The sequence below is a fragment of the Salvelinus alpinus genome, chromosome 25 (genome assembly GCF_045679555.1).
Source record: "Salvelinus alpinus chromosome 25, SLU_Salpinus.1, whole genome shotgun sequence".
Classification (NCBI taxonomy): Eukaryota; Metazoa; Chordata; class Actinopteri; order Salmoniformes; family Salmonidae; genus Salvelinus; species Salvelinus alpinus.
The window spans coordinates 16,701,070-16,728,995 of record NC_092110.1 but is presented as its reverse complement, the minus strand read 5'-3'; the positions used below and the strand labels follow the sequence as shown (position 1 = coordinate 16,728,995).

General features: G+C 44.7%; 2 protein-coding genes across 20 annotated transcripts in view; both read right to left on the bottom strand.

The window, feature by feature from the left end:
• The window catches only part of LOC139553479 (MAP/microtubule affinity-regulating kinase 3-like), a 42,673-nt gene extending 15,152 nt beyond the window's left edge, over positions 1-27,521 (bottom strand). For 3 of the 19 annotated variants that reach the window (XM_071365835.1, XM_071365838.1, XM_071365843.1), the window contains exons 1-14: positions 26,214-26,351; positions 24,271-24,453; positions 21,451-21,504; positions 18,263-18,311; positions 17,569-17,634; positions 16,741-16,811; positions 16,148-16,204; positions 15,214-15,450; positions 14,921-15,040; positions 14,110-14,209; positions 11,997-12,109; positions 11,745-11,892; positions 11,371-11,588; positions 11,142-11,245 (exon numbers count right to left, since the gene is read on the bottom strand). In XM_071365835.1, the coding sequence (XP_071221936.1) occupies positions 11,142-11,245; positions 11,371-11,588; positions 11,745-11,892; positions 11,997-12,109; positions 14,110-14,209; positions 14,921-15,040; positions 15,214-15,450; positions 16,148-16,204; positions 16,741-16,811; positions 17,569-17,634; positions 18,263-18,311; positions 21,451-21,504; positions 24,271-24,453; positions 26,214-26,321 (1,628 nt within the window). In that variant the 5' untranslated portion in view covers positions 26,322-26,351. Of the gene's footprint in view, positions 1-11,141; positions 11,246-11,370; positions 11,589-11,744; positions 11,893-11,996; positions 12,110-14,109; positions 14,210-14,899; positions 15,041-15,213; positions 15,451-16,147; positions 16,205-16,740; positions 16,812-17,568; positions 17,635-18,262; positions 18,312-21,450; positions 21,505-24,270; positions 24,454-26,213; positions 26,354-26,755 lie in introns of those variants that run through there. The other 16 variants (XM_071365844.1, XM_071365846.1, XM_071365847.1 and 13 more) reach the window with 11 other exon arrangements.
• Positions 2,389-4,512, bottom strand: LOC139553481 (piggyBac transposable element-derived protein 4-like). The gene is made up of 2 exons (XM_071365854.1): positions 3,344-4,512; positions 2,389-3,195 (listed from the first exon to the last, which is right to left on the bottom strand). The coding sequence occupies exons 1-2, from the start codon at positions 4,296-4,298 to the stop codon at positions 2,876-2,878; spliced, it is 1,275 nt and encodes a 424-aa protein (XP_071221955.1). The 5' UTR covers positions 4,299-4,512; the 3' UTR covers positions 2,389-2,875.
• Positions 27,522-27,926: the final 405 nt, after the last annotated feature.

The following is a 27,926-nucleotide window of genomic DNA, read 5'->3' as shown; positions in this document are numbered from 1 at the left end:
AGCTCTTTAAGCTACTGTAGAGGCCGATTTCAAGTTTTCATAACAATCGGAAATTTAAGCCGATTTCATATATTATTTTTTTTTACACTTTATTTAATCTTTATTTAACTAGGCAAGTCAGTTAAGAACACATTCTTATTTTCAATGACGGCTTAGGAACGGTGGGTTAACTGCCTCGTTCAGGGGCAGAACGACAGATTTTTACCTTGTCAGCTCAGGGGATTCAATCTTGCAACCTTACAGTTAACTAGTCCAACGCTCTAACCACCTGATTACATTGCACTCCACAAGGAGCCTGCCTGTTACGTGAATGCAGTAGAAGCCAAGGTAAGTTGCTAGCTAGCATTAAACTTATCTTATAAAAAACAATCAATCAATCATAATCACTAGTTAACTACACATGGTTGATGATATTACTAGTTTATCTAGTGTGAGGATCTGTGTTTATTGCGCTATAACCCAATACTACATCACGTGATTGAATATTAGCAACTGTTGGCCTGGGCGTCTGGTTACTGGATTTCTGACCCTAATAGTTGTATTTCTTATGTTAATGTGCTGTGCTGCATGTATTATCCCCTGTTTGAAGAAATATTTTACAGATGTTGCGCACGCTGCGGTTATGATGCCATTGCTTGCTCCCAGGGGGGATGCTGAGACTGCCTTGGCAGAGGATGATCCATGGTTTGCTATAAAAAAATAAAAATTATTCTTATTTTTAGTTTAATTCATTGCTTTATGTTTCACAATATATCCTTGTAATCTTTTACCCTGCATGTTGTCCTACCTTATGTCAAGGTTTACATTTCCTGGGTGGGAGGTAGCCAAACTAGTACCTGTTAGGTGTAGCAGGGTGGACTAGATGGTTTTTATTCTTTATACAATAAAGGTGTGTTTCTTTTAATCGTTGTATTGAGTGTGACACCCTAAAAAGGTGTCAAAAGGGGGAGTAGACATGCAGCTTAGCGTATATCATTTGTTGATTGGTGTTATTGTTGATTTAAAACCCTTTCATGCGTGAGTTCCAAATATCTCTAACCGTCGCCCCAGCGTGAGTTTTTTTATGCACGTGATGTTAGAACGTTCTCTCCATTCCAGAATGTGATTGATACGTAACAGTACATTTTATCCGCGCTGCCCTCAAACCAAAGCACGCAGCCTGTTTATATTTATAGGCTGTTTCAACTTCAATTTCAAATTATTTTCTAACAAGTTTTTATTTTCTAAAAACAGTTTGAATTTAGGTGTGTTCCGCCTCCTCATTCATTCACATAAAAATAGTAAATTTTACTTTTGCGGACAATTACATTTTTGGGACATTTCTGACACGGACAAAATTCCCCCAAGCACTTCCCAATTGTTTGTGCAGTTCACGTCTGCAGACATTTGCTCATCTCCAGTCAGAACATGATCTGCACACGTGTTCACATTTTCTATCTGTTGCCCTCATTGCAGTCATTGTTTTCGTTAATAATAATAACTTTGGAAATGTGTGCGTTTCTATCAAAGTAAGTGCATTATTACGTTGTAATAGTTTCTGTATGTCGTTTCTATTGTAGTGTACTGTATGTATGGAGCATAATATATTTGTGTATATTCTTTATAACCGCGGACACGTGAGGTAACGTTACTCATTTTATAACCTTTATGGTGTTATAGTCAATCGTGCTTATGTAGCTACATTATTCTATTAGCTCTGTAAAACAATGCTAATTGCGTCAGAGAAGCACTATCTTGTGTTGTATTTTGAAGCTACATGGCCTTATGACTCCCAAGTGACGCAGCGGTCAAAGGCACAGCACATCAGTGCTACAGGCGTCACTACAGACTCCCTGGTTCAAATCCAGGCTGCGTTTCTATCAAAGTAAGTGCCTCATTACGTTATAATAGTTTCTGCTGTAGCTCACTGTATGTATGGATCATAATATATTCCTTATAACCGCGGACACGTGAGGTAACGTTACACATTTTATAACCTTTATGGTGTTATAGTCAATCGTGCTTATGTAGCTACATTATTCTATTAGCTCTGTAAAACAGTGCTAGTTGCGTCAGAGAACTATTAGCTTGTGTTGTATTTTGAAGCTACCCTGACCTTATGACTCCCGAGTGGCGCAGCGGTCTATGGCACTGCATCTCAGTGCTAGTGGCGTCACTACAGACACCCTGGTTCAAATCCAGGCTGTATCACAACTGGCTGTGATTGGGAGTCCCATAGGACAGCGCACGATTGGCCCAGCGTTGTCCGAGTTTGGCCGGTGTAGGCCATCATTGTAAATAATAATTTGTTTTTAAATTACTTGCCTAGTTAAATAAATAAAATAATATGACCATGGTTTGTTTATTTGGTCTATTCAGCATAGCTCTGTTCTGCCCTGCCTTGCCCCCCTGTGGAGCTCAAAAGTTAGTTTCTTAATGCAATAAACTATTTTTTATAGCAGTGTTTATTATGTTACTTCTTTGTAGTATTGTTTTATTGCTATATCCTTATATTGTATTCTAATTAATAATTCCTCTTTCTTCTGTACTTTCAGAAACCACAAACATTATTTGACAATATCATAACTGGAGCTGGACATCTTTGGAGCAGAAGAATGAGGACAGCTTTTGTATGCTAACGTACACTCCTTAACAGTCTTACTGGATGAAAAGACAGCAAGAAAACACATATGCCAATATGTAATAGTCGTCTATTTTATTGCAGTATTGGTAGTTGGTTCAACAACTTGTTATACTAGAGGACAAAAAACTGAAAATGCATAACCCATATTTAATATTCATGCAGTGACTGAACAACTGCATTTCCACCCCCCCCCCCCCCCACCTCTGAAGGCATAGTATCATGGCAGTCAGTCACTTATTGCTGCAGATGTGCTCAATAATGCTTGAGCATGTGATACTCCTCAAAGCATGGTGAAATACATAGAGGTGTATCACAAGCTAAACACATGTATTTTGTCATCTTCCTCTGCTTACTTCTCCTGGTGCCAGACAGGCAGACTTTGCAGTGCCTCCTTGTGCGACTACCTTGAGCAGCAGTTTGAGGGACTTTGCAGGGAAAATGCCGTGCAGTAAGGCGTAGGGGATTGTTTACAGCAGGACGACCCCCAGTGGATGGGCGCCGAGGGGTGTGGTGCTCCTCCAGAAGCTCTCTCATTAGGTTCTCTCTGTATTTTTGGTAGGTAATTACTTTACCTAAGAGGGAGTGGGGAGGATGAAGAAAGTTAGAGGATGATGAGGCAGTGGGTAGGTGGGTGAGATATTGTCACTATAATTGCATAATGGATTTGTATGTGAACTGTACATCCAATTACAAAAATAGCTTGTTCAGTAATCATCTCACCTGTTAGTTGGCGGTGAACTATGCTGCCATTGAGGGCAGCAGTGTCGATCAGATGGAAAAATATCTTCTTATACCACTTGGTTGTTTTCCGAGTGCATTCCACAAAGCTGTTTATCATGTCCGCCTTATCCACTGCCCCCATTTTGAGGTTATAGTCGAGCACACAATCTGGTTTGATCTTTCTCTCTCCAGTCAGGTGATCCACCTTCCCTGTGGCCGACATGGTTGCTGTATGGACAGTGGAGAGGACATGGACATCTCTTTTGTCATGCCACTTTACTGCCAGCTGTTGACCATTCTTCTGGAACTCCACCTCCCCTCTCTGCATCTTCCTGCATCCGAATCCTGGCATCCCCTTCCTGTTCGACCTGACTGTGCCACAGGCCCCTGTGCTGTTGGAGAGCAGATGCTGGAAGAGTGTGGGACTGCTGTACCAATTGTCCACGTACAAAGTGTGTCCCTTGCCGAGATGAGGAGCCAGCATGGTCATCACTACGGACCCGGACACCCCAAGCCCCTCATAATGTTTGATGTCAGTGGTGGACCCTGTGTAAACTATAATATCCTGGACAAATCCTGTCTTCACGTCGCACATGACAAAGAACTTGACTCCAAACCTGTGCCTTTTGGAGGGAATATATTGACGGAACGCCAGCCTACCTTTCCATAACATCAGGGACTCATCAATGCATAGGTCCTTGTATGGCACAAAGACCCGACCAAATGCTGATGCCAGGCTGGTTAGAACATTTCTTATTTTGTATAACGGGTCACTTAAGATGGCAGTAGCATTGTTGACGAAATGCAGGCATCGCAGCAGAACTAGGAAGCGTTCTTGGGAAAAGAGGGTGGCAAAGAAGGGAGTTGCAAACATAGGATCTGTGCTCCAGTATTCTCTTAGGGAGTTCTTCTTTACTATCCCCATGAGGAGGACTGTCACCAGGAAGGTATACATTTCACTAATTGTGGTTGTCACCCATTTAGCGAGTTTCCCCCTCACTCCTGGCTCTCTCTTCTCCTGTAGCTCCAAGGCATAGCGATTGGTCTCCTCTACTATGTCTCCCACCAGCTCCTCTGTCAGAAACAACTTGAAGCACTCTGCCTCAGTTGGAAATGGCAAGGGGCGTTGCACTCCAGACTGGGACTCGTCAAAGCAAACAGCAGGGCCAGGAGGGATGAAATGACTGGTGGCCTTCCAGCTACCACAGAACTCCTGTACTTCATCCACTGTCGGTCTGCCTCCATCACCACCAGCATCTTCAAAGGGAACTGGTACTTCGTCAGTGGACAAGGGAAATTCAGATTCAGGGTTCTCAATGGCTACAAGGTTGGAGGGCAGCTCCTCACTGTCACTGTCAGAATCTGATTCCTGACTTTCATACGCAGACTCATTGTCAGAATTTTAAAAAATCTCCAGAATTTTCACATTTGTGAGTTGTCTCCTTTTGAAAGACATTGCTAATGCTACAGCTTAGCTCACTATCTACATACATAAACAACAACACTGAATGGCTCAGAGTGAGAGGGTACGTGTTTGACTACCGGCACGCGCCACTTGTATCAATAAATCACTATCAGAAAATGTTTCGTGTGGCAATTATTTGTGTATTTACGGTTTTATTCACATGTTTTCAATTCTAGGTGACAAATCATGCATTCCGATTCTTGCACAGATTGTAATGGGCACATATTATGTGTGTAAAATAATTTTTTTGAAGGTTGTACTGATTATGATGAGCTAAGCTAATTCCAGCTGTGTAGCCATGTTTGTTGACATACAATGCATTCTGGGTTTCACGTAATCGTCTGTTTGACCAAAGATGTTATAACAAAATGAGGTAAGAGTTCACAAATTCTTTGAGGACTTCCGGAAATGAATGGTGGGATGTGAACGACGGTAGATGACACACCCCTTCAACATGCATACTATAAACAGACCAAACTCATCTCGTCTTCTCTTATTATCTTCGGTTTCTGTGAGGAAAAATGCATGGCTGCACGCTGAAACTAATCATCGGATTACTTTCGATTTCTATAAAGTGTTTTACCTAATTATTTCGATCAATGGTGAGCTCACCCGTGATGTGATTAATTATACATAGTAATTGCTATTAGCTAATTCATATTGTAGTTTATGTCAGCCTAGAGTTAGAAAATATGACTGCTTGTGTTGGGTCAATCTTTCCTCAGTTAGCGCTAGGACTATTGTAGCCTACATTTTCCCGGTTAGGATGATTGTGTTATGCTATATATACTTCTGTGAATATCTGAACATTGAATCCAAAAAATAAACTGCTCACATTCTGGACATAACTTTGTAAGGACTGTGTTTGTGTAAATAGTTTCTGAAAAAAGTGTGGCCAGCTCAAACGCTGATTGTTGCGTCATTCGAAACTGGCCGTTCTAAACGAGCGTTCTAAATGAGTGTTCTAATCACACGGGTGTGATCGTACGCCTCAGGGACCACTGTAGAACGATCACACCCGTGTGATGGTACGTGTGAAAGGGTTAAAAAATTAAAAAAATAAAAATTAAAAAAAATTAACGTTTTACTATTTTCATGAAATACTATTAACATATTACTATACTGTGACCGCTGAAGTAAAGGATAATGAGTGACACCCTAGGGGTGTCAAAAGGGAGACTCCTAAAAATCCCTATGTTATCTAATATGTTACTAGGGTACTGAGAACGTGTTCTGAATGGTCATTAAAGGTTTAAAGTTCCTGGGTTTATCAACAACCTGGTATGTATGTATCGATCATTGAACTTGATGGTTTCTGTTTTAATTTACACCCCTTAGGGGTGTAAAAAGGGGGAATTGTGAGGATCTGTGTTTATTGTGCTATAACCCAATACTACATCACGTGACTGAATATTAGCAACTGTTGGCCTGGGCGCCTGGGTGTCTGTGTGTGTGTGCTGGAAGTAACATTTTGCCCCAGATAAGTGTGCTGAGAAGCTGTGGTTAACCTTGAGCGAGAACAGTATGCTTTCTATGCAGGTGCAAATAGCTCAAACAATGTTACAGAACTGTCTGGCCCCAGTTTCTAGGATGTGGGAGCGCAATCTACACAGCAACAGCGCCGGACACCAAGGAGCGCCAAGAGGCTGGGACCAGCCTGAGCGCCGGCGATAGGCTGAGCAAGTTTAAACCACGCTCAGCCTATACTGTGATAGGCCAACAGACGGGTTGGAACTACGTCTATCACAGTATAAGAACAGCTACTTACATCCTGCCAGTTTTCTGTTCTACCCTGCGAGGTGTTACAGTGAACCCGTATATACGAAAATTACATTTACCATTTATCGCTTGAGTTTAATAAAAATACTTAAAGTATATTCGGTGACTCTGAATCACATTTTGTCCTGATACCAGATTTGAATTGACGCAAATCCCTTATACTAGCGTGTCCTGCGTTGCATATAATCGATGCGGTGCGTATCGTTGCTCCAATGTGTACCTAACCATAAACATCAATGCCTTTCTTAAAATCAATACACAGAAGTATATATTTTTAAACCTGCATATTTAGCTAAAAGAAATCCAGGTTAGCAGGCAATATTAACCAGGTGAAATTGTGTCACTTCTCTTGCGTTCATTGCACGCAGAGTCAGTGTATATGCAACAGTTTGGGCCGCCTAATTTGCCAGAATTTTACGTAATTATGACATAACATTGAAGGTTGTGAAATGTAACAGGAATATTTAGACTTATGGATGCCACCCGTTAGATAAAATACGGAACGGTTCCGTATTTCACTGAAAGAATAAACAACTTGTTTTCGAGATGATAGTTTCCGGATTCGACCATGTTAATGACCTAAGACTCGTATTTCTGTGTGTTATTGTGTTATAACTAAGTCTATGATGATAACTAAGTCTGACTGAGCGGTGGTAGGCAGCAGCATGCTCGTAAGCATTCATTCAAACAGCACTTTCCTGCGTTTTGCCAGAAGCTCTTCGCTGTGCTTCAAGCCTATCAACTCCCGAGATTAGGCTGGTGTAACCGATGTGAAATGGCTAGCTAGTTAGCGGGGTGCGCGCTAATAGCGTTTCAAATGTCACTCGCTCTGAGACTTGGAGTAGTTCTTCCCCTTGCTCTGCATGGGTAACGCTGCTTCGAGGGTGGCTGTTGTCGTTGTGTTCCTGGTTCGAGCCCAGATAGGAGCGAGGAGAGGGATGGAAGCTATACTGTTACACTGGCAATACTAAAGTGCCTATAAGAACATCCAATAGTCAAAGGTTAATGAAATACAAATGGTATAGAGAGAAATAGTCCTATAATTCGTATAATAACTACAACCTAAAACTTCTTACCTGGGAATATTGAAGACTCATGTTAAAAGGAACCACCAGCTTTCATATGTTCTCATGTTCTGAGCAAGGAACTTAAACGTTAGCTTTCTTACATGGCACATATTGCACTTTTACTTTCTTCTCCAACACTTTGTTTTTGCATTATTTAAACCAAATTGAACATGTTTCATTATTTATTTGAGGCTAAATTGATTTTATTGATGTATTATATTAAGTTAAAATAAGTTGTCACGCCCTGACCAGAGTTTGTTTTGTATGTTTTATGTTTTGGTTGGTCAGGGTGTGATCTGTGTGGGCATTCTATGTTGTTTGTCTGGTTTGTCTATTTCTGTGTTTGGCCTGATATGGTTCTCAATCAGAGACAGGTGTTTTGCGTTGTCTCTGATTGGGAACCATATTTAGGTAGCCTGTTTTGTATTGTGGGTTGTGGGTTATTGTCTATGTCTATGTGTAAGTTGCCTGTGTCTGCACTTGTTTATTATATAGCGTCACGTTTGTTTGTTGTTTTGTAAGTTTGTTTAAGTGTTCTTCGTTTCATTAAATAAGAGAATGTATTCATTTCACGCTGCGCCTTGGTCCTCCTCTCTTCAACGTTACGACGAGCGTGACAGAATAACCCACCATCAAAGGACCAAGCAGCGTGAAAGAGAGGAACAGCGCTTTGTGGAACAATGGACTTGGGAGGAGATATTAGACGGAAAAGGACCCGGGGTACAGCCGGGTGAATATTGCCGCCCCAAGGCAGAGCTGGAGGCAGCGAAAGCCGAGAGGCGGCGTTATGAGGAGGATGCACGAAAGCGCGGCTGGAAACCCGAGAGGCAGCCCCAACAATTTATTGGGGGGGGGGGGGGGGACACGGGGAGTGTAGCTGGGTCAAGTAGGAGACTTGAGCCAGCTCCCCGTGCTTACCGTGAGGAGCCGAGGATGGAACCGGATCCAGTCGGGGTGGAGTTGGAGGTGAGCAGGGTGAGTGAAGCAGAGACTGTGAAGGATTTAATGGGGAAATTGGAGGAGAGAGAAATTAGGGATTTGCTGGTTTGGTGCATGAGGCACGACATCCGCCCGACGGAGCGTGTCGGGGATTTGATGTCACCTGAGTCAGCTCTCCATACTCGTCCTGAGGTGCGTGTTAGCCGTCTGGTGAAGACTGTGCCAGCCCCACGCACCAGGCCTCCTGTGCGCCTCCCTAGCCCTGCACGTCCTGTGCCAGCTCAGCGCACCAGCTCTCCTGTGGCAGCCCCACGTACTTGCTCTCCTGTGGCAGCACCACGTACCAGCCCTCCGGTGCCGGCGCCCCGCACTCGCCTTGAGGTGCGTGTCCTCAGCCCAGTACCACCAGTGCCAACACCACGCACCAGGCTTCCTGCGCGTCTCCAGAGCCCTGTAAGCCCTGTTCCTCCTCCCCGCACTCGCCCAGTGGTGCGTGTCCCCAGTCCGGTACCACCAGTTCTGGCACCACGCACCAGGCCTACTGTGCGCCTCCAGGGTCCAGTATGCCCTGTTCCTGCTCCCCGCACTCGCCCAGTGGTGCGTGTCCCCAGTCCGGTACCACCAGTTCCGGCACCACGCACCAGGCCTACAGTGCGCCTCGGCAAGCCTGAGCCGCCCGTCTGTCCTGAGCCGCCCGTCAGTCAGGAGCCGCCAGAGCCGCCCGCCAGTCAGGAGCCGCCAGAGCCGCCCGCCAGTCAGGAGCCGCCAGAGCCGCCCGCCAGTCAGGAGCCGCCAGAATCGCCCGCCAGTCAGGAGCCGCCAGAGCCGCCCGCCAGTCATGAGCTACCCCTCAGTCATGAGCTACCCCTCAGTCATGAGCTACCCCTCAGTCATGAGCTACCCCTCAGTCATGAGCTACTCCTCAGTCATGAGCTACTCCTCAGTCATGAGCTGCCCCTCAGTCCGGAGCTGCCCCTCAGTCCGGAGCTGCCCCTCAGTCCGGAGCTGCCCCTCAGTGGAGTGGGGTCATTTAGGAGGGTCACCATTCCTAGGAGGCCACGGAAGAGGGGATTGACTATGGTGGAGTGGGGGCCACGTCCAGCGCCAGAGCCGCCACCGCGGATAGATGCCCACCCAGACCCTCCCCTATAGGTTCAGGTTTTGCGGCCGGAGTCCGCACCTTGGGGGAGGGGTACTGTCACGGCCTGACCAGAGTTTGCTTTGTATGTTTTATGTTTTGATTGGTCAGGGTGTGATCTGTGTGGGCATTCTTCAACGTTACGACGAGCGTGACATAAGTGTTCATTCAGTATTGTTGTAATTGTCATTATTACAAAAAAAAAAATTAAATTTACCGATTAATCGGTATCGGCTTTTTTTGGTCCCCCAATAATCGGTATCGGTATCGGCGATGAAAAATCATAATCGGTCGACCTCTAGCCTACTGTATTTATAATTTGATGCAGTCATCTCGGTTTTCATTTGAAGCATCTTTTCATATATCGCTTGTTTGTATCAATTGCAAAGACATTGGCAACTTTGTTCTAAGTTATCTGTGGTCACAGAAAGAAAGATAAACCATGTGATTCTATGTTTAGCGGAGATCTTTTGTGTATAAAGTGACACGGGAGGGAAAAAAACATCTAACGACGCACTTAGCTGTCCTACAAGTGGTCATTAGGCAGGCGTTACATTACGAGCGTTTTCAAGTGCAACGTTAATGAAGATGCTTTTGGGAAACCGGGCCCAGTGCCATACCAGGGCAAGACCAGGGTCAGACCAAAGCTCCAAGGTCCAAGCAGAGGATGGAGAGATTAGGGAACAGAGTTGTGTGTATAATAAAGGGTGCGGTTGTCTCCTATAAGAGGTTACAGAGAGGGAGAGATGTCATCATCACAACGGTTAGAGATAGCCCATAAAAGGGATGGATGTCGATGTGGGGCCGTTGCGTGGGTTAGAGAGGGCCTGAGAAAGTGAAATAGGTGGTCTACACGTGGGAGGGGAGAAATCAAACAGACAGTTGGAGGCCCTGCCTGCCGTCTTACTTGGGCCTGTAGAAGTCCAGAGTGCAGTGGGAGTGGGGCAGCGTGGCCCAGTCTGAGTCTGAGGGGCAGGCAGAGAGAGGGCCAGAGGCCTGGTACCTCAGCTGGACCGAGGTGGACGAGCCAGCCAACACGTGGGCAAAGCCAGAGAACGGACTACTCGTCACACAGGCAGACATCTCAGTTATACTGGGACACAACCAGACCAAGAGGTAACCAGATAGATAGAAGAGAAGAAAAAGGGAACCAAGAAAGGCAAGTAAAAGAAGAGCAAGAAATTGATGATATTTCTCCCCTAAAGGCCTTGTTGTGTTTTTCTTTAATAACTTCTCTCAATAATAACAGTATTCCTACACATAGTTCTCTCCTCTGTGCCCTTGGGGGGATGGACAGTGAAGGTGCTGTGTTGAATGCTGATGCCATGTGGAGGGTTCCTGTGAAAGGGGCCACTAGGGGTTTAGTTCAGGCAGCCAGTGAACACAGCAACATTCCGGCCTGTTCCTTACCTTTTCTCCTTCCCATTGGGAATGACAGAGAGACGGTCCGTAGCGTTCTTGTCGCTGCACACGTACGTATTTCTCCTCGTCATCCCGCCAGAGCCAGTGTTATTCTGCAGGGTGGTACAGAAACGCTGATTCAGCACACATCATCAAATCAGAATGAGGGATTCATCCACACTTCAAGTGTCATAATATGTTCTAGAATCGCTAATTGAATGGAATAGCAGACACTCACGTTGGAGACGGGGGTAGCACCCTTCTTGCCATTGGGAATATCAGCCTTGTTGGGGTTGTTGGCGTTCCCCAGCAGGGGGCTGGAGGGGGGGACACTGCGCCCCCCGGGGGTATTGGGTTTGCGGAGCTGCACCCCTCCCTCCTCTTTGATGTTGTTTTCGACCGTGCTGGTCTGGCTCCTCTTGGGGTATCCGGACCCTTGGGGAACATTCTGACCCACTGGAGAAGAGAGAGAAAACGAGGAAGAAATAGTAAAAGGATATAGAAAGAAACATTACTGGCCTACATAGAACTGAATATCTTTAGTCTCACATTTAAGCTAAAAAGCATGAGTCAAAGATGAGAATTGCCTCTAAATGTTTGTGAGTGTCTCACCCTGGTCACTATAGCGTCTCTGTTTCTGGTTGGAGGAGATGCTCCGCTGGACTTTGAGGTGGGAGGGAGACTGGCCATTGAGCTCGCTGGTGGGCCGGGGCTTAGCCAGGGACAGGTTGCTACTGGAGGTTGACTCACTGGGCTCCAGCTAGGGGTCAAAGGTCACAAGAACACACGTTAAAAAGACTGGACTCTGGATATACTCTGCACTAGAATGAAGATATCAACAACTATCTATGGTGTTGCTCTGACCTCAGAAGACTTCCTCCCCAGCAGCAGGTAGGTGGCAGTAATCTCATCATACTTCATCTTGGCCAGAGACTCCTGGATGTCCTCTGGAGAGAAGCCCATCCCCACCATTACATCTGGAACAGTACAGAGACATGGGTTCACATACACAGCCCTCACCTCTACAACCATTGTCAACAACTTTATTATTTTCAGGGACTATTCATTTAATGAAATTGACCCCAATCCTGCAACCCAAAATGTTAACAAACGTAATACCAGAAAGATCTTTATTCACAAGTGTCAGCAACCAAAAACAGCCCACATCCTTAGTGTGTTCTACATAGTTAATACAAAATTCATAAGCAATTATGCACACTTTGTCCTCTGACTCATTTAAAGCAATGGTGTATTTATATCTTCCTATTCCACCATAACGACAAGAGCGAATCCACCACTTATTAAATGCAGCAGAAACCTCATCATGAGTGAGTCAGCATTGCATTCCAGCTCAGGTGTTATCACCCCTCCTCCCTCTCGCCCTATCCATCAGCAGAGGAGGAAAAGTGCTGGGGGGAGGGGAGGAGTGGGTAACACACAGGCCTCCCAACCAATCACTGCCACCCCCGCTGCCTTCCAACCAATCACTCCCCCCCATCTTCCACTGCCTCCCGACCTATCACTTCCTCCCCCGCTGTGTTGCTCGCATCACGTTGAGAGGAGCATGCCAGGTGGGGAAGATCCCGTAGCTGTAGTTCCATCATACATCAGCTCCCATAATACATCAGTTCCCTCTATCTCTGCATCCTTCTCTCTTTCTATCCACCCTTCTCTCCATCTATCCATCCTTCTCTCCATCTATCCATTCTTCTCTCCATCTATCCATCCTTCTCTCCATCTATCCACCCTTCTCTCCATCTATCCATCCTTCTCTCCATCTATCCACCCTTCTCTCCATCTATCCATCCTTCTCTCCATCTATCCATCCTTCTCTCCATCTATCCATCCTTCTCTCCATCTATCCACCCTTCTCTCCATCTATCCATCCTTCTCTCCATCTATCCATCCTTCTCTCCATCTATCCATCCTTCTCTCTATCTATCCATTCAATTTGTTTTGGAAGATAAGGCTTCACTAAGCCCACTGAGGAGTTTTTCGTTCGACTGGGTGAAAGAGATCGGAAGCCCCCTGAAACATGATCTCTCCCCACTAGAGTACAGAGCCCTCAGTGAAACATGTGATCTCTCTCCACTAGACTACAGAGCCCTCAGTGAAACATGTGATCTCTCTCCACTAGACTGCAGAGCCTTCAGTGAAATATGTGATCTCTCTCCACTAGACTACAGAGCCCTCAGTGAAACATGTGATCTCTCTCCACTAGACTACAGAGCCCTCAGTGAAACATGTGATCTCTCTCCACTAGACTACAGAGCCCTCAGTGAAACATGTGATCTCTCTCCACTAGACTACAGAGCCCTCAGTGAAACATGTGATCTCTCTCCACTAGAGTACAGAGCCCTCAGTGAAACATGTGATCTCTCTCCACTAGACTACAGAGCCCTCAGTGAAACATGTGATCTCTCTCCACTAGACTACAGAGCCCTCAGTGAAACTTGTGATCTCTCTCCACTAGACTACAGAGCCCTCAGTGAAACATGTGATCTCTCTCCACTAGACTACAGAGCCCTCAGTGAAACATGTGATCTCCCTCCACTAGACTACAGAGCCCTCAGTGAAACATGTGCTCCATCCAATCTCCCCCCTCTCTTTCTCTCTTTGCGCTAGGTGACTGGCATCTCCCTCTAACACATGTGCTCTGACAGAGATCCCAGCTGCTATTATGCAATACCCCCACACTCCAGAGGACATCTTTCAGAGCATACGCCCTCTCTACCCCTCCCTCTCCCGCTGTAGTGCTTTTATCCAGGGCAGGATGTGGAGGCTCTCTCTCTGTCTCATGTGTCTCACCCTCTCTCAGGGGCTCTCGCAGAAACAGGGCTGCTTTTATGCTGCATCTCTTCTTTTTCTTTTCAAAGTGTTTAAATACTGAGAGTGATTCTGTTGCAGTGTTGCTGCTGCCTACACACTTGAGTTTCTGAAGCGCAATAACAAGAGCAGTTTTTCTCCTGTTTAGTACCTATTCTCTTCTGATCCGTGATGTCCTGTTCTGGTTCTACAAAAGCCGTAAGCTCGTCCTCCTCCGATCCCACGTTGATCCAGCGGTCCTTCATGATTTGCTGAAAGAAAAAGAAAATAGTCCTTGTAATACAGGCCAGGGTCCTCTTAGTTCAGGGTTTTAACATCATGATCAGTCATACGTATACATGGATGCAGGGGGATGTGTGTAACAATAGGAAACCTCTTAAATTCACTTTCACATCATTGAACTCAAATCAAGTGAATTGTGGTTTGCTTGAAAAAGATTGGATAGAGATTTTGATTCTAAGAAATGCTCCACTGTTTGAAAGCAGAATCGCCATTTAAAGTCTGTATAATGTCATTTTCAAACAAACTCGCCAATCAATAGGACCGTCGTGTACGACGGGTTTACAAGATAATAGGAAACGTACAACCACGAGGCCGACACCTATTCTAAATGACATCTTTCAATGCAAGGTTATAGCTAATCTGAACATCTGGTGACAAGAGGGATGAGGATGGATTCTAGCACGCACAATGTGAACACAGAAACTAAGACAATGTCTGTGTTGTTCTCAGAAACAAAAAGGATAAAAATAAGAGTGATCATGAATTATGTATTGTGCCAACAGCGGAGAGAGATAAAGGGAGAATATGAAATCAGCACAAAAAGAGAGTGTCGAGCAGATGCCAGGCCGAGGAGTGGTGGATGGATGGAGAGATGGCGGGTGGAAAGAAATGCTCTGGAGTGCCATGGCGGAGTGAATAAAGAAGTGTCGAATATTTACATTTTCGCTGTCGTCCCTCACCTCGAAAGTCCCCCGCTTGGCCGGGTTGAGCACCAGGAAGCGCTTGAGAAGGTTCTCGCAGTCTGTGGACATGTAGAAGGGAATACGATATTTCCCCCTCAGAACCCGCTCCCTAAGCTCCTACAGAGAGACAGACAGGGAGAAAGAGTGAATGAGACAGGCAATGAGGACATCGCTGAAATTGTGAGTTCTTGTTCATCTAAAATTTTACCCATATGTTTAATTGACTATGAATCTCCCAATGACAAAGGAACTGAGGATGGAAGTATTTTTGCGATAGTATTTTTGCAGACCTTGAGGTTCTGCCCATCGAAGGGCAGCGAGCCGCTGACCAGTGTGTAAAGGATGACCCCTAGGCTCCAGACGTCCACCTCGGGCCCGTCGTACTTCTTCCCCTGGAACAGCTCTGGGGCGGCGTAGGGTGGGGAGCCACAGAACGTGTCCAGCTTGTTCCCCAGGGTGAACTCATTACTGAAACCAAAGTCTGCTATCTTAATGTTCATGTCTGCATCCAGCAGCAGGTTCTCTGCCTAGAGACACAGGAGGGAAGAGAGAGAAAATGGAAGTAAGGATGAGGTGAGAGATAGCAGTGAAATATAATAGATGTAGGTAACAGACCACCTGGGTCACAGGTAAAAGCAAATACTTGAATAACTCAAAGACTCATGATAACAGTAGAGTTCCAATAAGATATAGAGATGTCAGAGGCACAAAAAGATCAACTGATGCCTGAAGAGGGCCCTTTACAGAACACCCCCCCACAAAAACAAAGTGCTCTGCAAGTCAAAGTTAGTGTCGTGTTTAAAGTTTAACTGTGTTTCCTCCTCTCCCCAGTGACACAAACACACAGGGTGGAGATGGCTGCTCTCTGCTCTCACATCTCTGTCCTCATGGATCATTCATGAAGCTCTACAGAGGAAGCAGAGTGCGGACACGCGGCTGACGCCAGAGGAGAGGAGATGGGAACTCTGAACAGAGTCACTCCCACCGAGGTCGACCCACTCACGCTAACCGAGATTAAAATACAGGAGCATCAATATTTATTCTACACGTGGCAGCATAACATAGGCTGGCTAAATGGAATGCTTGCTTTACGTGAGTATATTGTGCAGCGGAGAACATGTGAGCAGGTAAAAAGCCTGCCTCCAGCCACCTGACTTCATCCTCCTCTCCCCCACATACACCCCCTTCACCCCTCCCCCAGCCAGGCCCTCACTGGTTCCTTACCTTCAGGTCTCTATGGACAATGTGCTTCTGGTGGCAGTACTGCACAGCAGATACGATCTACATAGAAACAGACAGATAGACAGACAGTTACAGACTTCCACCTGACAATGTTTTCACACACCCCTCCCCCCGGGTGAAGGATGTGGTGAGGAGATGTGGTGTAGAGTGAGAATATACAGCTAGAGACACAGAGTATCTCAGCCACAAGGTGTAGACATGACATCTCTAGCTGGGAGAAAACTGTGTCTCCTCTCTTCCTGTGTGAGCATCTGCTCTAGATGTATCAGTGTATCCGTGCCCCCAGTGAAACTCTGCAGTAAGATGAACCTGCAGTGAGACTAGGGAAGTAGGAAGCTATAGCCTAGACATTTCTGAGTGTGCCTGTCCTTCCACTGCAGAGCACTGTGTGTGTGTAGGCAGCACACCCCCAGTGTTTCACCGTCAGTGCCAGAGAGATAAGAGACGAGGGGAGCTCTGTGTCACTCCACAGTGACAGCAGTCTACCCTGGGTGGGTCAGGACACTGACTTGTGACGTATGGCCAGGCAGGCAGGGTGTGAATCCAGCACACTGCGGGAAAAGTCCTGTACTTACCTGTCTAAATTTAGCCCTGGCCTCTTTTTCTTTCATCCTTCCGTGTGCAACAAGGTAGTCAAAGACCTCTCCTGCAAGAGAAACACAAAAGTAAGGAGCTGAAATTAAAGGTTGAAATATGCAAAGAAAAAAAGTTTTAAAAAGTCAACATTCAGACAGTACATCAAATGAGGTAAATGTAAAAAAATAAAAATAAAAAAAATAAAGTGAATAACTACTTTGAAAAACAGTATCTGGAGCATGTGAGCCCAACTGTTCCTCATGTCTACAGAGGGACACAGAACTCTAATTAATATACTGTAGTTCTGTCCTGAAGGCACAAGCTTCTGAGTATGGCTACAACATCAGAGGTTTTCCTCAGCCCACGCACCTGTGTGTTTGTGTGTGTGTGTGTGGGGGGGGGGGGGGGGCAGCATCAACACAACTCCCCCCATAAAACCTCTAGTTCTGCATCCTCAAAACCCTCCCACACACACTCAGTGTTGACCGGAGGCAGGGAGTAAGTGTGTGTGTCCATGTCCGTGTGTGTGTGTGTGTCTCTTAGCTCTCCCACCCAGACCAAGCTCTTCTCTGTCCTGGCACCCCAATGGAAGAACCAGCTTCCCCCTGAAGCTAGCACAGCAGAGTCCCTGCCCATCTGAAATCCTACCTCTTCAAACATCTTAAATAAATAATCCTCCCCCTCACCTTGACCCCCCCCCCCACACACACACAAATTCTACAAATAAGTAACACTTCACCAGCACTTGATATGTATGACTCTTCACCAAGCCCTATACCATCACAGCAGTTTGGAGGGCTGAGAAGCCAAGGCGTAATACTGCTCACCTCCACTGGCATACTCCATCACCAGGTACAGTGTCCTCTCTGTCTCGATCACCTCAAACAACTTGACTGAGGAGGAAAGAGAAAGAAAACAATTTGTCTTTGGCCTACACGCAATAACAACTACTACATTGCATCTTTCTGGCTCAACTTTGTCAAATGCTTGTCCTGGATAGCGCACAGGGCATTCAAGATGGTTCTAGGGAGTGTCTGTTCCTCAGTATCAATAGCAAGCTGTCTTAAAGCAAGGAATCCAATAACTTACATTTTCTACTGCTGAAAGCCTTGAGGAGGCTGAGGAAATTGAAGACATTTCTAATTTCCTTTTGTGCATGCGTGCCTGTGTGTGGGACCCAGTCATAGACTAACGCTTACCATATCTCACTTGTGCATATACTGTAGGGCACTCACACATGCTTATTGGGTATATACTGTAAAGTCGTCTTCCCTGCAGTGTTTTCCGTGAGCTGATCTAACAGTCTCTGGATGAAGAGTGGCTGAGCTCCAGGGCTATATATAGCAGAGGTGGGATGTAGAAGCGGTTCTTTCTCTCTTTTAGATGGTTATCATTGTGCATGTCATTATAATCAGATTTGAGAAATCATGACATGCGTGGGGTACAAAATCAAACGAAATTAGCAGAGAATCCTGTCTCCTTCCCCAGCTGCAATTGTGTGTATGTGTGTGTTCTGCTTACCTATATTTGGGTGGTTTAAAAGCTTCATTATTCTTACTTCTCTGAAGAGCTGGAAGGAGAGAAAATAAATGAATTCATATTTCAGTGTTGGACTGGATGTGTCAGAGAAACAGTAGGGAACCTTAGACTACCATTTTCAACTTAATTTGAGCAGGATGTGCACGCACACACTAGACAAATGCTCCATAACCATTACAGAGTTGTGTCAGAGCCATGTGCAGTTTTTTTGATTGATCTCCCTTTAACTATAGCTAGCTGTGCTCCCATCCCCCTTCCATCCATAAAATAATAAAAGTCATCCATCTTTAATGGAACAGGACACATGCCTGATGTTGTGCCATACTACTGTGCGGCTGGCATTATCCAAGACAAAATAGTGCTGCAGTAGACATAAACAATGCATTAGAGGAGATACAGTATATCACCATGTCTGACAGTTGCAGCTCAAAGACATATCCTAACTGTTCACCCAAAGGTCCATTATTTAAAAAATTTAACCACTCCTATACACATGGTAAACTATCAGATCCAGTCCACCTAAAAAACCGGAGGCCCCTTGCACTTCACTTCACTTCAAATCCTAGAAAAATGTACAGCGCTTAGAATTAAAAAGGTATTGTCAGATAATATTAATCCTAATCAAACATTTTTTTTACATGGGTGATACATTGTAGATAATTTAAGACAAGTACTTGACACAATAGAAAACTAGAAAGAAATCTGGGAAACCAGGCCTGGCATTAATAGCTGATTTTGAAAAGGCCTTGGATAAAGTAGGACTAGAATTTATATATAATTTGACTATTTTAGTGTTGTACAATGGGTTAAAGTTATGTATAGTAACCCCATGTGATAAAATAGTAAATAATGGCTACTTCTCAGAAAGTATTAAAAACGGGCAAGAGGAGTAAAACAAGGATGTCCATTATCGGCATATCTATTTATTATGGCCATAGAAATGTTAGCTATTAAAATCAGATCCAACAGTAATATCAAGGGGCTAGAAATCTAGGGCTTAAAAACAAGGGTGTCATTGATCTGGGTACCAAAAAATGTCTGCAGCATTGAAGGTAACCAAGAACACAGTAGCCTCCATCATTCTTAAATGGAAGAAGTTTGGAACCACCAAGACTCTTCCTTGAGCTGGCTGCCCGGCCAAACTGAGCAATCAGGGTTAGGGAGGCGTAAAAGGTCTGAATACTTATGTAAATTTATATTTCAGTTGTTGTTGTTTTCTTATTTGTGAACATTTCTAAAAACCTGTTTTTGTTTTGTCAGTATGGGGTATATTGTGTAGATTGATGAAAAACACTAATGTAATGCATTTTAGAATAAGGCTGTAACGTAACAAAATGCGGATAAAGTCAAGGGGTCTGAATACTTTCCGAATGCACTGTATATGGGGGATAGGAAATTATGTAAACAATTACATAGATAGAACCCACAATTTATCTGCAATATTAAAGCTGATCTGCCTGTTAAAAACATACAAAAATAACAGACAGACACACAGACACAGGCCACACTCCGTACTGGCGAAGCCAGCCAGCCTGGAGGAGGATGAAGACCGAGTGGTTCAAATTTAAGCTCACTTTTCCCATTACATCTCTCTACCCATTATTACATCCAAAATATTGTCATAGTTCTGAATACATATTGAGAAAAAATCAAAGGCCATTATCCATGTCATGGAAAGGCAGGCAGGCGTATCATTGTTTCCAATGAAAAAACTATGGGGGACAGATAACACTATATTACAGCAGTTAATGACAGGCTTATGGGGTGACAAAGAGCGGAACTGGTCAGTTCTCACTCTCACACACACGCACGCATGCACAGACGCACGCACACACACACTCACACACATACGTTAGACTTCAGTCAACATCAAGAAACATCCAGAGTGTGCGTAGAGGTATAGACACAGACCACATGGGAACTATCAGGCCAGGGCATTTAAGAAGTCTGCAAAAACATCACGAGACACAACACTTCTAGATGTTGTTGCAATCAATGCAGGTATACCAGAGCACTAATACATGGATCATTAATCTTTACTTGCGCAATGCTAATTGTCACAGCGGGTCACTTTCTAACAGGCAGTTCCACATTTACTGGTGAGCACTGCTTCTGCTCTCATTAGCCTATACTGAGACTAGTGCTGCTCTGTGGTGACTTGAGGAGAACAGAGTAGGAGAGCAGTAGAAGCAAATGCCACACCGACATTTGAGAACAAACTGTTTACCTTTAATCAAGGGCTTCCATAACTGTTTCCCTCTAACCTAGGCAAAAACAGCCTGGTCTGGTCATGTGACCTCCAGTGAAGTAGGGGGGGGGTGGCTAGGGATGGATAGAGGGAGGCGAAATAAAATCACAATAAGCTTGTGACAGATGTGAGCTGGGCCTCCTCTCTTCCAAACTAGGAGGAATACAAAACTTCACATCCAACACCTCTAATTACATAACACAAAGGTCAAGGGCCACTGAGAAGAGGAGACTACAAATGCGGGTTATTGGCTTCGGTTATTGGGACATTAAATCAAAACATGGACCGTGTCAGAGAGAGGTAGAGTTTCTATTGTTCACAAATCAAAGTCTCTGATAGCATTGTCAGACAAGGGAATTTCAACTGGCAAAGGGGACATTTAAGCATGATATTTGTAGCTTTGCATTGCTATAAATGAGTTAAATCAAAATGACTACTCCTAGGGTTTATTTCTAATGACCTACAAGGAGGCTGTCAACAGAAGAGTCATGCTTTGTGTGTTTCCAACAAGCCACCTCATGAAGTGCCCCTCATGGCTCTGATTGTTTCTGTTGGTTTAGCATAGTCTATGCCGAAGGGCCAGGCCTTAAATACAAAGCACAGAATCAATGGTGGAGAAACAGATGGAAACTGCAGCTAAGCAGTGAGTGAGAGAGATGCTTACCCTAAGTCTCAGAGTTGGGCAGGCAGAATACCAACGGCCACACAAGCTTCCCGGGTATGCCCTGGTCATGCTCTGCTTTCTGTCTACCAAAACCCTGCCTGCTACAGCACATCAGTCAGATCAATAATGCCCTCTGACTGGCAACAACCACAACTACAAAGGTCAGGGGTTGCACAGCCACACTCAGAAATGATCAACTTTGTCACACCACCTCAATAAGTCTACTGTGAATCGCAGGAACACGGGGAGGATCCTTACCTTCTGAAGGCTGTTTGGGTTTAGTTGTGTCTTGTCGATGATCTTTATTGCCACCTGAGGAGAGAGCAAAAACAAGGTGTGTAGAAGATGAAATAACAGTATAAACAATTATCTTTTGAGGACGCTTGACTGGGATCAACACAGCACATACAGTTAGTTGAAGTCAGAAGTTTACATACACTCAGATTGGAGTCATTAAAACTAGTTTTTCAACCACTCCACAAATGTCTTGTTAACAAACTATAGTTTTGGCAAGTCGGTTAGGACATCTACTTTGTACATGACACAAGTATTTTTTCCAACAATTGTTTACAGACAGATTATTTCACTTATAATTCCCTGTATCACAATTCCAGTGGGTCATGAACGTACTTTGGTGCGAAAAGTGCAAATCAATCCCAGAACAACAGCAAAGGACCTTGTGAAGATGCTGGAGAAAACAGGTACAAAAGTATCTATATACACAGTAAAACGAATCCTATAGCAACATAACCTGAAAGGCCGCTCAGCAAGGAAGAAGCCACTGCTACAAAACCACCATAAAAAAGCCAGACTATGGTTTACAACTGCACATGGGTACAAAGATCGTACTTTTTGGACAAATGTCCTCTGGTCTGATGACACACAAATAGAACTGTTTGGCCATAATGACCATCGTTATATTTTGATGAAAAAGGGGGAGGCTTGCAAGCCGAAGAACACCATCCCAACCGTGAAGCACGGGGGTGGCAGCATCATGTTATGTGGGTGCTTTGCTGCAGGAGGGACTGGTGCACTTCACAAAATAGATGGCATCATGAGGTTGGACAATTATGTGGATATATTGAAGCAACATCTCAAGACATCAGTCAGGAAGTTAAAGCTTGGTCGCAAATGGGTCTTCCAAATGAACAATGACCCCAAGCATACTTCCAAAGTTGTGACAAAATGGCTTAAGGACAACAAAGTTAAGGTATTGGAGTGGCCATCGCAAATCCCTGACCTCAATCCTATAGAAAATATGTGGGCAGAACTGAAAAAACGTGTGCGAGCAAGGAGGCCTACAAACCTGGTTCAGTTACACCAGCTCTGTCAGGAGGAATGGGCCAAAATTCACCCAATTTATTGTGGGAAGCTTGTGGAAGGCTACCCGAAACGTTTGACCCAAGTTTAAATTGTTTAAGGCAATGCTACCAAATACTAATTAAGTGTATGTAAACTTCTGACCCACTGGGAATGTGATTAAAGAAATAAAAGCTGAAATAAATAATTCTCTCTACTATTATTCTGACATTTCACATTCTTAAAATAAAGTGGTGATCCTAACTGACCTAAGACAGGACATTTTTCTTGGATTAAATGTCAGGAATTGTGAAAAACTGAGTTTAAATGTATTTGGCTAAGGTGTATGTAAACTTCCGACTTGAACTGTACATACACTCACCGGACAGTTTATTAGGTACAGACAGTGATTCAAGTTGCCGTGGCTTGCTATATAAAGACAGGTATCGATGCATTCAGTTACTTTTCAATTGAACGTTAGAATGGGCAAAACGTGTGACCTAAGCATCTTTGAGCGTGGTATGATCGTCGGTGCCAGGCGCGCAGGTTCCAGTATCTCAGAAATAGCCGGCCTCCCGGGCTTTTCACGCATGACAGTGTCTAGGGTTTACCGGAAATGGTGCGACAAGCAAAAAACATCCAGCGGAAGTCCTGTGGGTGAAAGCAGCTCATCGTGCAAGCTAACAGGCGGGCCACAAACAGACAAATAAGAGCACAGTACAACAGTGGTATGCAGAACGGCATCTTGGAACGCACAACCTGTCAATCCTTGTCTCGGATGGGCTATTGCAGCAGACATCCACTCATACCAGATAAAAACAAGAAGAAGTGGCTTCAATAGGCACATGATCACCAACACTGGACAACTGAGGAGTGGGAAAAAATTGCCTAGTCCAACAAATACCAGTTCCTGTTGCATCATGCTGATGGCAGAGTCAGGATTTGGCATAAGCAGCATGAGTCCATGCACCCATCCTGCCTGGTGTCAACAGTAAAGCGGTGGTGACAGTGGTGTACTGGTGTCGGGAATGTTTTCCTGGCACACATTAGGTCCCTTGATATAAACGAGCAACGATTGAACGCTACAGCGTACCTCAACATTGTTGCTGACCAAACCCAATAGAGCATCTATGGGATGAGAGAGAACGGGATGAGAGAGAACGGGATGAGAGAGAACGGGATGAGAGAGAACGGGATGAGAGAGAACGGGATGAGAGAGAACGGGATGAGAGAGATGTGTGCAGCATGAATGTCCTGCCGTCCAATCTGCAGCAACTGTCAGCATGGACCAACATACCTGTGGAAAGTTTCCGACACCTTGCAGAATCCATGCCATAAAGAATTCAGGCTGTTCTAGAGGAAAGGGGGGGTCCGACCCAGTACTAGCTGGGTGTACCTAATAAACTAGCTGGTGAATTGCTTCTCTTTTTTTATGTCACCTACTGATAAAAAAGATACAATTCATATTTGCACAACAAGAACAACACTATTGAGAGGGGAAAGAAGAGTCTATTTTTATTTTTATTTTTTAACCTTTATTTAACTAGGCAAGTCAGTTAAGAACAAATTCATATTTTCAATGACGGCCTAGGAACAGTGGGTTAACTGCCTTGTTCAGGGGCAGAACGACAGATTTTTACCTTGTCAGTACAAGGATTCGATCTTGCAACCTTTCGGTTACTAGTCCAACGCTCTAACCACTAGGCTACCTGTCTGTGAAGCTAGGTAAACCAGAAAGGGGCTACAGCAGCCTGTCCTGCTGCAGATCAATCCTCTCACCTCTCTGCCAGTGAGGATATGGCGGGCCAGCTTGACCTTGGCGAAGTTACCCTTCCCAATGGTCTTCAGGAGCCGATAGTTCCCCACATGAGGCTGCTCGTCGGCACCAGAGTTTCGGGTGCGGACTCCCGAGCGGACGGAGCGCGTGGTGACCTCCTGGCGCCCATTGCTGTGAGACGTATGCTGTGGACAGACAGACGGACAGACATGAGTGAAACAGTGTGCTGTAGACAGACAGACTGACAAGCGGACGGACAGACAGGAGGTGAACATCTCTGCACTAGCAGTGGCTCATGCTGGGGCATTCCATCCCCTGTCAGGATCCAAAACAACTCTCATGTTTATTACATGTTTATTGAACAGATTATGATCAAGCAAACCAAGAGGGTAAAGAAAGGTTAGTGTAGGTTGGGGTTGCAAAATTTTGGGAACTTTCAATAAATTCCCTCGGAATGAAGAGGGAATAAGCAGGAAATCCAGAATCCTCCTACCAGGATTTCTGGAAAACCAGGGAATTTTGCAACCCTAGTGTAGGTGACTCCAGCGTATTGATCTTTCTGACCATGGTTAAAAGCCCACAACACCCCATCCCAAAATCAGATAGAGACTTTTCTATGGGTCAGTATCGACTCTCCACCCCATTCAGCTCCCTCAACAGGGCCTGCTCTGTGCTCTCACTCCGCCCTAACAACCCCACCCCTAACCTGGGCATCAGTGGTTCCCTGGCCACACAGACAGTTTCAGTTGTGGGAAAAGATATACAGCGCTGAACTGGGAAAAAAAAGGGAAAGCATAGGCTAATAAGATTCAGATGTTTGCATTGATAAGGATGTTACGAGTAAGAATGCACTAGATTCAGCAGATGTCCAATAGCCTCGTAAACCAGACATATCGCTGTGCTGGTCAGTCTGTTGGATCAGGCTAGACTTCCTGTAAAGCCAACCATAACACTGGGTAACAGTGCTGTTATCACTTGCAGGGATGCTATAATAAAAAATTTAAAAACGTAAACCCTTTTTTCCCCCAATTTTGTGACATCCAATTGGTAGTTACAGTCTTGTCCCATCGCTGCAACATGTTTTAATTTCTGTTGTGATCCACTACCAGCCTAGACAACAACCTAAACACAACACCTCTGAATGTGAGAACAATTCAACTCTCTCATAAACCTTCTCTAAGTAGATCTCACTTAAAGTATTATTACCTGACAATATACTGAGTATACCAAACATTTGGAATACCTTCCTAATATTGAGTTGCACCCCACCTTTTGCCCTCAGAACAGCCTCAATTCCTCGGGGCATGGACTCTACAAGGTATCGAAAGCGTTCGACAGGGATGCTGGCCCATGTTGACTCCAATGCATCACAAAGTTGTGTAAAGTTGGCAGGATGTCCTTTGGGTGGTGGACCATTCTTGGTACATGTGAGAAACTGTTGACCATGAAAATCCAACCATTGTTGCAGTTCTTGACACAATGTGGTGTGCCTGGCACCTACTACCATACCCTGTTAAAAGGCACTTAAATATTTGTTCTTGCTCATTCACACTCTGAATGGCACACATACACAATCCATGTCTCAGCTGTCTCACGGCTTAAAAATAATTATTTAACCTGTCTCCTCCCCTTCATATACACACTGACTGAAGTGGATTTAACAAATGACATCAATAAGGGATCATAGCTCTCACCTGGATTCACCTGGACAGTCTGTCATGGAAAAAGTAATAAATAGTTTGTATACTCAGTGTATGTTCCTTCACTACAATGTCAATTCCAGATTAACCAGATAGAGAGGACGAAGGAAACTTCATACAACAGTATAAAATGATCAAATTCACTAACAGACATTCCAAGAGAGTTTCGTCCTCATTTAGCCAAATGAAAATTCCAGGTAGCCTAGAGTTGCAGAGATGTATCTTATTAATAAATCGTTACTTACTATGGTGATGGGGGGTCTCTTCATCGACGGAGACCCTGTCATTTTTGTGCTGGCAATTTGAATGCCATTTAACCAGATAACTCTCTCGTTTTTGTGGGGGTAACTCATAGATCCCCTCGCGCTTGCCCGATACTCTCAACGAGAATGAAAATTGACAGACGATTGCCTTTGAACTGAAAGGGGTGGGAACTGTGTAAACCCATTGGTAGGCGAGCAATTGGCACCTCTATTGACCGACACTTTTAAAAACCAGTCCTCTAACAGGTAAGGTTTGGATAGAGATACAAATTAGTATCTATCACTGTCCACAGACCAAACACAGCATATGTCGTGTTTTCAGGCAACATAGGAGATTACAGCCAGGGCATGCACAGTAGAGGAACATATGCCAATCTCCCGTGTGACACAATGTATCGAACACTCAGATACAATGTAGCCAGTAGCCTAAGTAAAAGGGTATGATACAATGGAACAGGGAGAGTGGTTACTTTGTATTGTCAGACACACTACACCTCTAACTACTTAATAATACGTTAACTTACGCTTTCCGCCTCTTTCTCATTGACCGTAGGTAGTGGAGTTTTTGTTGACATTTTATTCTCGATGAATGTTGTCTCTATTTCCTTAATGATTCAATTCTGCACCTTCTTTGGCAATACAACGGTGGTGATTGTACTCTTTCTTCTGGACCAAAACCATGGATTCTGGATACTGTCTCAACATCGGTCCATCCAATCCAAATGTGTCTCAAGGTGTCCCGAGGACGCAGAAAAAGTGTGATGATGACATCTATTTCCCTATAACGCTCACTCGGCCTATAGTCATTTATATTGAAAATGAAGGTTGATAAGCTATATTTTTATTCGAAAAATGCCATACATGGCCTCTTAAATGTAAGTAATTATCAGAGACTGGCTCCAATCTAGGCTAGAATAGCACTCGGACAGAGGGGGCGATGGTTGTTGTCACCGGTCCCAAAATCGCTCCTTTTTGTAACGCAATCCTTGTGTGCCTTGATATCCTGTCCGTCTGTATTCCTGAGTTTCAATAGCGTTTATCTTTCTGACTCGCTGTCGGCTCAATTTCTTCCATCTCCGATTCCGAATGAGGCTAGTGTTTTAGGTGGGACCAAAATGGCTACTCACGGGTTGGATCGGGCCAAATCCTGTCAGAACAGCAGAGGAAGTGAGGAAACAGGCGTCCCTCGGCGCTCATTGGAGCGCAATACAGCCGGTGATAGCGCGGTCACCGCTCAGTGATTCACATTAATGACAGATAGGAAATAACAGGTCTTTCTCTTGTGTACAAGTTCATGCCTTACCTACAGAAACCATGAGTCAGTGGTTGTGCTTCCAAACGTAGCTGGGTTATGGCAGGATGGCAGGTCCCTCCCATAAAGAAAATATACTTAACAAAAATAGAACGCAACATGCAACATTTTCATTGATTTTACCGAGTTACAGTTCATATGAGGAAATCAAGTCAATTCATTAGGCCCCAATCTATGAATTTAACATGACTGGGAATACAGATAAGCAGCTGTTGGTCAGATACCTTAAATAAAGTGGGCCTCAGGATCCGTCACGGTATTTTTGTGCATTCAGATTGTCATCGATAAAATGCAATTGTGTTCGTAGCTTATGCCTGCCCATACCATAACCCCACAATGGGGTACTCTTCACAACACTGACGTCAGCAAACCGCTCCGCCACA